General features: G+C 39.4%; 2 protein-coding genes across 2 annotated transcripts; both read left to right on the forward strand.

Moving 5' to 3' along the window:
* The first annotated feature begins 4,701 nt into the window (after positions 1-4,701).
* LOC112194051 (zinc finger A20 and AN1 domain-containing stress-associated protein 6) lies at positions 4,702-5,174 on the forward strand. Its single transcript, XM_024334313.2, has one exon. It carries the CDS (start codon positions 4,713-4,715, stop codon positions 5,172-5,174), a length of 462 nt encoding a protein of 153 aa, XP_024190081.1. The 5' UTR covers positions 4,702-4,712.
* Positions 5,175-7,432: 2,258 nt separating this feature from the next.
* LOC112193554 lies at positions 7,433-9,906 on the forward strand. Its single transcript, XM_024333737.2, has 2 exons — positions 7,433-8,025; positions 8,128-9,906. Exon 2 carries the CDS (start codon positions 8,634-8,636, stop codon positions 9,576-9,578), a length of 945 nt encoding a protein of 314 aa, XP_024189505.1. The 5' UTR covers positions 7,433-8,025; positions 8,128-8,633; the 3' UTR covers positions 9,579-9,906.
* Positions 9,907-10,494: the final 588 nt, after the last annotated feature.

Here is a 10,494-nt window from a genome sequence, read left to right on the forward strand (position 1 = left end):
ATTTTTTAGCGAGCTCTTTATTATGAATTTCAAACGAAAATGCATGATTTTTTTTTTTTATATAGAAAGGAACTAAATGAATTCATTTAAATCCTATGGAGATTACATGGTGCAATCAGAGCCGTTGATCTCAGTCACCGATTGATCTGGGCCGTGTATCATTAATAAATATCGAGACGATGTAGAAGAAGCCAGACTGGTCGACCCGGTTTCTCGACCCCGAAACCCATTAACGGTGATCCGATTCCTCCTTTCGATTCCGGCGACCTCGGAATGGTCTCGCAGGTGCGAAGCGGGGATTTGTTCCCTTTGGTTCAAACGGGCGAGCTGTGACTTCGGCCTGAGGCTCGAAAGTTTCCACTGCATGGCGGTTTCCAGTCAGATTTTCCGACTTCGACGACGACTGCTGGCGAGACTGATAGCGGTAGCTGCGTCTCGGTGAGGTGAAAGATTATAACTTGGAAGCTTTGGAGATGCCGGCGGGTTTGGATCCTATTTTGGAGAGAGAATTAAAACTTGGAAGCTTCGGAGCTGCCGGCGGGTTTTCTGCAATTTCCAGCGAATTTGATCCCGATCGGCGATGACCGAGGTAAGAGGTTTGATTTACTCTTCGAGTTTCGGTTAAGTGTTGGAGGAATTGGGTATTTTGCGTCCGTTGGCCATCAGTGAGTACATGTTGAGGCAGAGGCCAACACGTCTTGGCACCGAGTCAAGCCCTCCATTCCCAAAACGCATATCAGGATCAGCCACCTGCATTATATATCTCAACAAATTAAATTCCACTAACCAAAATTGCTCAAGATCAATGACTTTGCATGTTCCAGTAATCAAAAACAAGCAAGCAATTGATATATATATATATATATATATATATATATATATATATATATATATATATCAAAGTCCCATCGGAGCGGAAGCGAAGAGTTAAGGGTTACTCCTGCATAAATAGCCTACGAGTAATTTCTTTGCGATTTGGGTGTGGAAGAAGTAGAGAAGGTGAGATAGAAGAAAGAGTCAGAGGGGTTCTAATTTGCAGCTGAGGACGACGAGTCTTCAATCTCACCACTGCCCCCGCATCTACCTACTTTTACCCAATCAACCTGCCTCCATCATTTGATTTTTTTTGTTTTTACCTTGCACCTGTTTCCAACGAAACGGTAACGGCTGTAATGGACTAACGGCAAATTCCCAACCTTCCAGAAACCAAAATAAAATGAGTGGTTCTTGTTCTGCCACGTCACCAGGTGACCCTCACCTAGGTGGATAGCAGAATTTTCGATGTATGTGTGTGTGTATCAATTTAGTATGCATGCCTGCAGTTTCACTATAGCGAAGAAACTATGACTTGCATATTTATCTATAAATGTCACTAATTAAAGCCGTTCAAATTTCAGAATGGGTTGAAAAATGATGGTTTTTCATGGCATGTTTGGAACTGGAAAACTAGAGATGTATAATAGAGTACTTTATCATGTCACTTGCTTGTTTAATTTAATTTTAGAGTTAGACTCGTGTTTGGTCCTTATGCTTCAATCCAATCTCAACTCTGGTACTACAATTTAGGCGAATGAACTTATATTCCAATTTATTCAAAATGCCGCTTCCTGTAACATTGAGGTTGAGTGTGACTTAATGTGTGGCGGAGTTGTTTCGCAAGTGATTAATACCCACTCTTCTTGATCTTTTAAGCTTGTTAAATTTAAAACAAAATGAGGTAGCTATTGGTAAATTACCGACACTATCCCTAAAATCTTCTTCATATTTCGAGACTCATTGCTTTCATGTATATTGTTCAATAAACGATCTGGTAGGAAGGAAACCTAAACTTTGACCACTCTTTTCAAGAGGTATTTAGGAGGCCAATGAACAATCACAATGACCCCATTGCGAAGCTGCGGTGCCACTGCAAAGAGTCGGTTCTTCAATTTGGATATATTCAGGCTAGCTAGTTGTCTTGACCTTCGGAAAACCGACCTGAAGGTGGAGCCTAGGAGTTAGTACATAAGCAATTAAGGACAGTATCCCCCCACGGCGGGGCATTAACCCTTTCGGTTCCAATATTTCATGAGCACGCCATTCTCCGATTCCTATAGAGTAAGCACTTAATATCCCACTGTAAATAAGTTGATTAGTAGAGAAATGGATTTGTAAATCTTATAATTTTAACTCATATAGTCAGCAAGTCAGCATAAGTTGCACGACCCTTTTCAGTCTACTCAAACCAGCATAAGTTGATGAAGCCGTATGTGCATAGACGTCGTCGTATAGAAGCAGATCATAGATCAAAGCCCAATCAATTAATAACATAATTTTACTCCACTTTAGATGACCCATATACTGACGTCGGGTACCCGCCCATATCGCGTAATCCAGCTCACTCCACTCATGTGACCTATTTTATCTGAGTTTTCCTCCGGTGTAATATTAAGGCGAAGCGGCTAATTAGGGTTAGGGTTTTCACGAAGTTCACAGGAGTGAAGTGTTTTAGGGATAGGGTTTTCACAAATTTCATATGAGATATGGACCATGAAGGCAAATTTGCTCGACGAAGGAAAGCACTGACTAAGAAGATGGATACACGAAGATTGGAGGAACTAGACATGGACTGCTTATCGAATATTTTTGGAAGAATTGGAATGGAGTCACTGGTTTTGGCCATCCCTTTTGTCTGCAAGTCATGGTACACATTAAGCCTCAATCCTTTGTTTTGGCAATCTCTTTATTTTCCAGACAACCTTATCCTTTATTTACTAGTAATGAAATTGAACACAGTCGACCTGAGAGTTTCGGTCCCTTTTACGATAAATATATAGAAAAATACCAAATTGACAAGAGTCGTTTCTCTATCACTGCTTTTATAAAGTTGATAGTCAATCGAAGCAATAGAAAGGCTCTTCAACTTAAGATGCCTGAGTTTTCTACGGAAGATGCGTTGAGATATGTTTCTGATGCATGTCCCAGCCTTTCTGTGTTTGCCTGATGATTTAGTGATTTTCAAGCATTCCCGAATTATTCAGGAAGTAATTAGAAAGTGGAAATTTTTGGAACAGTTGTGTTTGGGTGGCAACATCAAGAAAATTAGATCACTATTCATGTTCTGCGAACATCGCCGCCGCTTGAGTGAACATTTTAAGGCATTGTTGGCTTTGGGGTCATGGGACAAGAGGGAAAATTTGGCTCCAATCCTGGTTCAGATCAGCGAGCACTGCAAGCACTTTACAGGTTTAAAAATCGTTGATGCCTCTGTTGAAGAACTTGAGGCATATACAATTGTGGAGTCTCTTCCAAATCTGAAGCAGTTGTGTGCCATAGAGTCTTACCTTAAACGGGATAGTCTTATCAAAATACTGCGGGACTGCAAAAACCTTGAGCTTTTAGATGTTAGGAATTCTGAAGGTTTTGATGAAGGTGATGATGAAATATCAAAGCTTGCTTCCCATATCGAATTTCTGTGTGAGGGTTCTTACAGTCTTAATAGTCGTAGTAGTTTCAATTTTAGCTATAGGCTGCTTTTTCTATCTGAGCTCAAAATGGAAGGTCGTGTCGCGAGGTCCACCCGCCGACCCGCGGAAAGGCACCAAGAAAACAATTGATGCACAACTAAAAATATAGATCAAGCAGGCAATTGTTCTGGTTATGCTTATCTTACTTTTTTTTTTTTAATATTTTCTTTTTGGTCTTTTTTGTTTTTTTAAGCTAGCAGTTGTAGGCATTCTAATAATATTTCTAAGCCAAAGAAGGTCTCTTTTTTTTTTTTTTTCCTGCCCCATTTTGTCACTGCTTGGGTCTCGTTTTCACCTGTTTTGCTTGTTAGTTAAGATTAGATCAATTCCAGTACGTTGTTAATTAAGAATTCATGGTTAAGACCCCCTTCCCCTTCTATCGAAAGAGTGTTAATAGATATCCAGTCATATATAATTGGAGTAGTGAGTACGTTTATTCTTGTCTTGAATCTAAACAAATTTAAATCTAAGGTGAGCCAATAATAGCACAATGGATGTATGTGCATGTGTGAAATAAATATACATATTTTCTGTTCAGAGAAGCAGTGTTGCGGAACAATTGGGTCAATTGCTATACTAAAACGAACTCTGTGTGTGTGTGTACGTATTGCACTGTTATCTAGTATTGATGATAAGAAATTATGACGCATGGAATTGTCCGATGCAATTGAGGCCTCTTATCATCACTTTGAATTATATCATCCAACGCCTAGGGTGCCCGACCGAACCTCGAGAACCTCCACGTACGTTGAATGCGTTTATCCCCGAAATTGGCAAAAGTGAACAAGAATCTCCCTGCTCGATCACATTCGATCATAAACCCTAAAACAGGTTTTTAAGTTCCATACATTACGAAACATCCCATAAACAAACTTTTTTTCAAGGATTTCGCCGCTATTATCAAATTGGCCAGTGGTGTTTGATTGAACTTAAACTTCAATTGATTTTTCTGGACGAATAAGGCAATCAAATTTTTTGTATCGGTAATTCTTCTATGAATTTAAATTGATAACTACGTAGATTGTTCTAGATTGTTCAAATAATTAATTCAGGTTTCTTTAATTTAGATTCATTTCCAAACTCGGTTAGGAATCACCCTTGCCTATATAAATCGCGCACACCCCACATCAAGTCTCCAAGAAATTCTGTAAGAGCACTTACGAACGAAGATCAAAGAAGAAGGAGAATCAATTCAGAAGCAAAAGTATGGAGTCTCCAAGCAACATGGACTGTCCCCCTCCACTCTGCGCAAATGGTTGCGGTTTCTTTGGGACTTCGGCAAACAAGAATATGTGCTCAAAGTGCTACACGAAGTATCTGAAAGAAAAGCTTCTTGCTAAGCCTACTGCAGCGCGGGCTGTGGTGGTGGCTTCAGTGGAGAAAACCCTAGACGTCGCTGTTTCTGCTAGCGAGTCGTCTTCAAGTACTGCAACTAATGATCAGCGCACTTGTGGTGTGACAAAGAATAGGTGCCAGAGCTGCGATTGCAACAAGAAACTTAAGCCGGTGCAAATGACGTTAAAGTGCCGCCGTGGTGGAGTGCTTTGTGCAGAGCATAGGTTGGCTGAATCCCACACATGTAGTGTGAATTACAAGAAGGCTGGACAAGAGCTTTTGACCAAGCAAAACCCAGTTTGCAAGGGTGACAAGTTAGAATCGAGGGTTTAGAGATAATCAAACTTGTTGTAAAATAAGATCGGTGGCATCAATATTGTCTTTGTCTACTCTTATACCTAGGTAGGTTGAAACTTGAAAGATTGTTTTGCAATTCATTTAGCTGTGCTCATTAGATCTTTTTGCCCACCTGCCATCCCCACTCTGATTCGATAATTGGGTCGGGTCTCGGGTTTGGTGGGTTAAGCTTGACCGGAGCACATACGCAATTGATGCGTATGAGAAGGGTCAGCTTGGTCATTACGCACTGACTGAACCAGAGTCCAGAGCCGGGTCGCTTTACATCCCACTATTCCATTTTGGTCCACACCTTCTTTCTCGCTCCTACTAGGACCTTGGGTTTCTCATGTGCGCCCGCAGCGTACTTTAGCATTCGTGTCTTGTTCACTGGGCCCCCAGTTTTCACCATTACAGAAAATGAGTCAGATCATAATGAGCTGGCTTTGTTGTTACAGAATCTTATATACCCAATATTACCCATATAAAAAAAAAAAACCATATTATGGAAATAATTATAGTTTCTTTTTCCGAATTATGTATGGAATACTAGGGTTGAGTTTTGTTCTTCCTTATTTATTTTTTTTAAGACCCCATTTAGGATTCTAGAATGTCATTTTGTAACTCGTATGTAAAAGTAATTTTGTTACGAATTGAGTGGTTGGACACGAACATGCGTCGGCTTCTAAACAATTTTAATCTTCTGACTTTTCTTTTATTTTGATTAATATTTGTTCTGCTATTGTTTGTTGTTAATTTCTTTACTGGCAACAATAATAGCCTACAACAATCAGTCTTTAAAGTGCTTCAATAGGCTCATGCTTGTACATATGGTCTACGAATAAAAAAAGAAACTCAATAATTTGGCTTTATGACTATTTGAAGATCTAAATTGAATGTTAATTGCAAAATTTAAGGAGCAAAAATGGGTACTAATTAATAATGGTGATGGTTAATCAATGTATTTTGAGAGAATTCAAATGCACTCAAAAATGATTTGCACATAGACACTGACACTGTTTTGTTCTTAAATCTCTTCATGTTCTTGAATTCAATCATTCTAGGAAAATCCAATTAGGGAATTTTGTTTTCCTTTTAGTTAACAAAATCTCATAAATAATACCTAGTGTTTATTGACTAATTGGGAAACGGAAATGGGTATTAACGGCCTTCATGAAAGAGATTAAAGGTTGGCTAAATTATAGTACAATGAGAATGACTACTTCACAACTTTCACAAGTAACAAACCAATCCTCTGAAAAAAGAAAAAAAAACTCATCTTTTGCTCAAGAAACAAGAACACCGAACTTTTACAGTGTTGAACTTTTCAAACCCCAAAATCTGAAAAAAGCACTTTTTTTCCAGCATCATTTTGGCTCCTTGGAGGTGTGGCATAAACCACCATTGCACCCTTCTTCACGAGCCTATATCTCCCTGCACATGTGCGCCCTTTAATAGCTTCCATGGCCTGTGAGTTTCAATAAGTACATTTGGCTCCTTTCACATTTTCAAAGCAATGAAGTGTCACTAGGGATCTTTTCTATTTGGTGTATAGTCACTAGGGGTTTTCGCTTGTTGACCCAAATGCTGGTTCATATTGCTGCTAATGTCTCTGTATGTGCTGAGCTTGCAGATATTTCACATTAGGTAATGGCAAACAAGGCACCCAAAATCAGTGTCGGGCGGAAATTTTGATGGAGCAAAAAGGGTAATAATGTGAAAAGGAAAGAAGTATGATGTGGGGTTAATGACACAAAATCTAATACATGAACAAAATAATAAAGCTTATGGTAAATCCATGGTATTTCGTTATGAGTTGACCAAAATAGTGTTAAAAAAAACGAACTCATCTCTAAATTGATATCTGTAGTATTTCTTTGCATGATTACTACCGTCTAGATTTTTGTAAGCTTTGACGTATCGTTCAATAACATAACATAAGTGTCAAAATTTGAATGGGGATGGAAATATGACGGAGCAAAAAAAAAAAGAGGGTAACAATGTGAACCCAGAAAAAGTAGGCAAAGACCAAAACAACAAGGAGGAAGAACAATACTGTGGGGTTTAATGTCTATAAAATAGGGGGTACACACCTGTAAATCAAACAAATCTTAAAGCAAAAACAATAAAACCCTAATGATGAATAATACAATAAATAATACACATGACTATAGATAATTGGATTAAAAAAAAAGGTTACTGTCAATTTTCTTTTGGGGGTTTTTGGGTTCATTATAATTTCACACACCCTCATTCTTTCTGTCTTTTTGTTCCGCTTCTTCACTTCCACCAGTGCTTGCTCTCGCTCTCTCTCTTTTCCCATCTCTAAATCTCTATGAGCTTATCTCTCAAATCTTTTCCTCTCCCCCATTTCAAAGATTTTTGGGCCTTAAACCCTTCCGTGGATCACTACGTTTCCTCATCTGTTAATCCCAATATTCTCGCTATAAGAGAAAACCAAATCTTACTGCTTACCCGGTAATTCAGTGCTTCTTCTCTGATCCTCAATTCGATTCCGAACCCATTTACGGAGTCGAATTGAAGCTGCTATCTTTTTCTGGGTGACCCTTTTTCAGATTTAGTCAAAATGCAGACCATTTCTGGAGGAGGACCGCCATTAAAGCTCTGAATCTTCCTCTTCACCTACCAAGTTTGGAACCCATTTACTAGTCGCCAGCGGAGAATTGAATGATGGGATTCTTGAACAGCGTTCGCTTCTCACGCGCTTTTTGGTGGTTGATTGTGGGTCTCAATTTGCATTTCATTGTGGGGTTTTGAAGGTGCATGGTGTTCTTCCCCAATTGCTGCTGCATTGGAGCCCTCGAGTTTTGAACGCAGCCAAGATCAGGTATTTTAGCTTACCCTGGTGAAATTGCTAGCTGGGTTTTTGTTTTTGACCTTGTTACTGAGTAAAGGTTTTTGCTTTTTTGCGTTTTGGTTTTGAATTTAGGAGGTGTGATAATCAAGCTGCTTAGTTTTTTTTTTCGACCGTTTGGAGAGGAAGGAGGAGTGTTCTGGGTTTGCTTTAATTTCCTGATTTGTGTTTGATATGTGGTTATGGGTTTATGAAGAATCATGGGTTTAATTCCTTTTGAGCAAAGAAGATTCGTGGTCCAAAGTTGTTTGAGGCTTTGAGAGAGCTTCTTTAACAAGGAATTGAAAAAGGGAAAGCATTCTGAATAAGCCAGAGAGATTTGGCAACGGTTGAAACCTTCAAAGCTGCTTTTGACACACAAACTCTACTGAGAGTCCGTTGGTTTTATTAGTTGGAGATTGACAGGTCTGATACCAGAGGTTTTGCAGCTTAATTTATAGAAATTTATTGCACATTTCGGTTATCATTCTTTGGATCCAAGGTGGTATAAGTATCTGGGTTCATCTTGTCCTCTGGGAATTGGGTTTTACCTAGCTGGTTTGAGCAGCATTGTGCTGGGCGTTTGGCATTTCAAAGCATCGATGGGGCTTCTCTATCGAAGTCTCGCGATGCTAGTGGTTCTGATATGGTTATCACGGCTGGCTCATCTCTCGGCACAGTCGTCCAGTGGCCAAGCACCTGCTCTTGATGTGCTTCTTCAAGATTATGCCTACAGGGCCTTTGTTCATCCCAAGACTGGAGTTCCCTATGATGCTCAGGTTCCTTCGAATTTGAGTGGAATTCAGATTGCAGCTTTGAGGCTCAGGAGTGGTAGCTTGTACAGGAGAGGTGTTGTGTACAAAGAGTTTGAGTTCCCAGTAGGAGTCAATGAGAGTCCATATGCGGAGAGGCTTGTTCTGGTGTACCAGAACTTAGGCAATTGGTCATTGGTGTATTATCCATTACCAGGTTATTCATACTTAGCTCCAGTGTTGGGTCTCCTTGCTTATGATGCTATCGATTTATCAGCGAAAAATTTACCATACTTGGATATCGCTGCAACTGTTGATCCCATAAAGATCAAATTTCAGGATGTGAAACCGACCCCTGATGGCACCGTGGCGAAGTGTGTTACTTTTGACTTAGATGGTTCTGTCAATTTCAGCAATGTGGGATCAGGCAATGCATGTTCAGCTTTCAAACAGGGGCACTTCGCTATAGTGGTTGAGTCCATTGCTCCTTCTCCATCACCAGTCACCTCTGGAAGTCCCCCGACTCCTACTCCTGGTGGTCGAGGAAAGAAGAAGAGTAATTCAAAAACGTGGATAATTGTTGGGTCTGTGCTCGGTGGATTAGCGTTGTTGGCATTGTTGGCATTCCTGGTACTCTGGGGGCGTAAATACAGGGAAAGGAAGCATTTGGAAGAGATGGAGAAAGCTGCAGATGTAGGTGAAGCTTTGCATATGACAACAGTTGGAGATACAAAAGCACCTTCAGCAATGGTTACTCGAACACAACCGACAATTGAGAGTGAATATGTGCCTTGACTTCCCACCATCTGTACAAGTTACAAGTCCTTTCCAAACCACCATTCATATTCAAGTTCAATTCCTATGATCACACACCTTTTTCTCCTTCTCCGCTTTGCTTTTCAGCCTAGATTCTTTGTTTCACTGTGAGTACATTAGGATTTTTGTGTAAATCTGTTATCACTCACCAATAGTTTACTATGATTCATTATGGTGTGAAGTTTAGCACAAATCGATTCTATATTTTGATAAATTTAGTTGTTTCATTGACAAGAAATCATAAGCTTCATTTGGCCCCTCTTTTTCATTGTCTTCCATTTACTTTCAATAAAATGTACCTATCAGATATCATTGAGTAACAATGATCGGAATCTGATCATGTCGAGCTTGTTTTGGCTTCTGGTTCTGATCATTGAGGAGATTTTCACTAGTTTAATTCTGGATTCCAAGTTAGTTCCCTTATAGTTCTTTCTACTTTCTTGATAAGCACGGCTTGCTGTGAACCCTTTGTCAACTATTATCCTGAACTCTCTATTTTTCTTTCTTCCTGAATGAGGAAACAAACCTAACAGTCTGATTCTTGGCAGAGATAGTAGGATCAATCCCTTTCTGCGACCTTTCACCAATGAGTTTTGACAGATTGATGCTATCAAACCGCAAATGGCTGAGAGCTACTTTCTCTGCCATGATTAATCACACTACCCAAAGGCCTGTCCAAAATTTTTGTACTTTTGTCATTTTTTTGAAGAAGTGCTGTCAGCTGTGCTTGTCTTGCTCTCTACCTAACACGTTTTTATTTTTATATTTTTATTCTGACATTTTTACTTTAATTGAACAGAAATAAATAAATATCCTGGACCTAAAAGCAAGGTAATATTGGAATTATATATTCTCGTTTTCTGTTGGGGTTTTTTATTTTTTATTTTTTATTTTT

This window comes from Rosa chinensis, chromosome 3, assembly GCF_002994745.2.
Source record: "Rosa chinensis cultivar Old Blush chromosome 3, RchiOBHm-V2, whole genome shotgun sequence".
NCBI lineage: Eukaryota > Viridiplantae > Streptophyta > Magnoliopsida > Rosales > Rosaceae > Rosa > Rosa chinensis.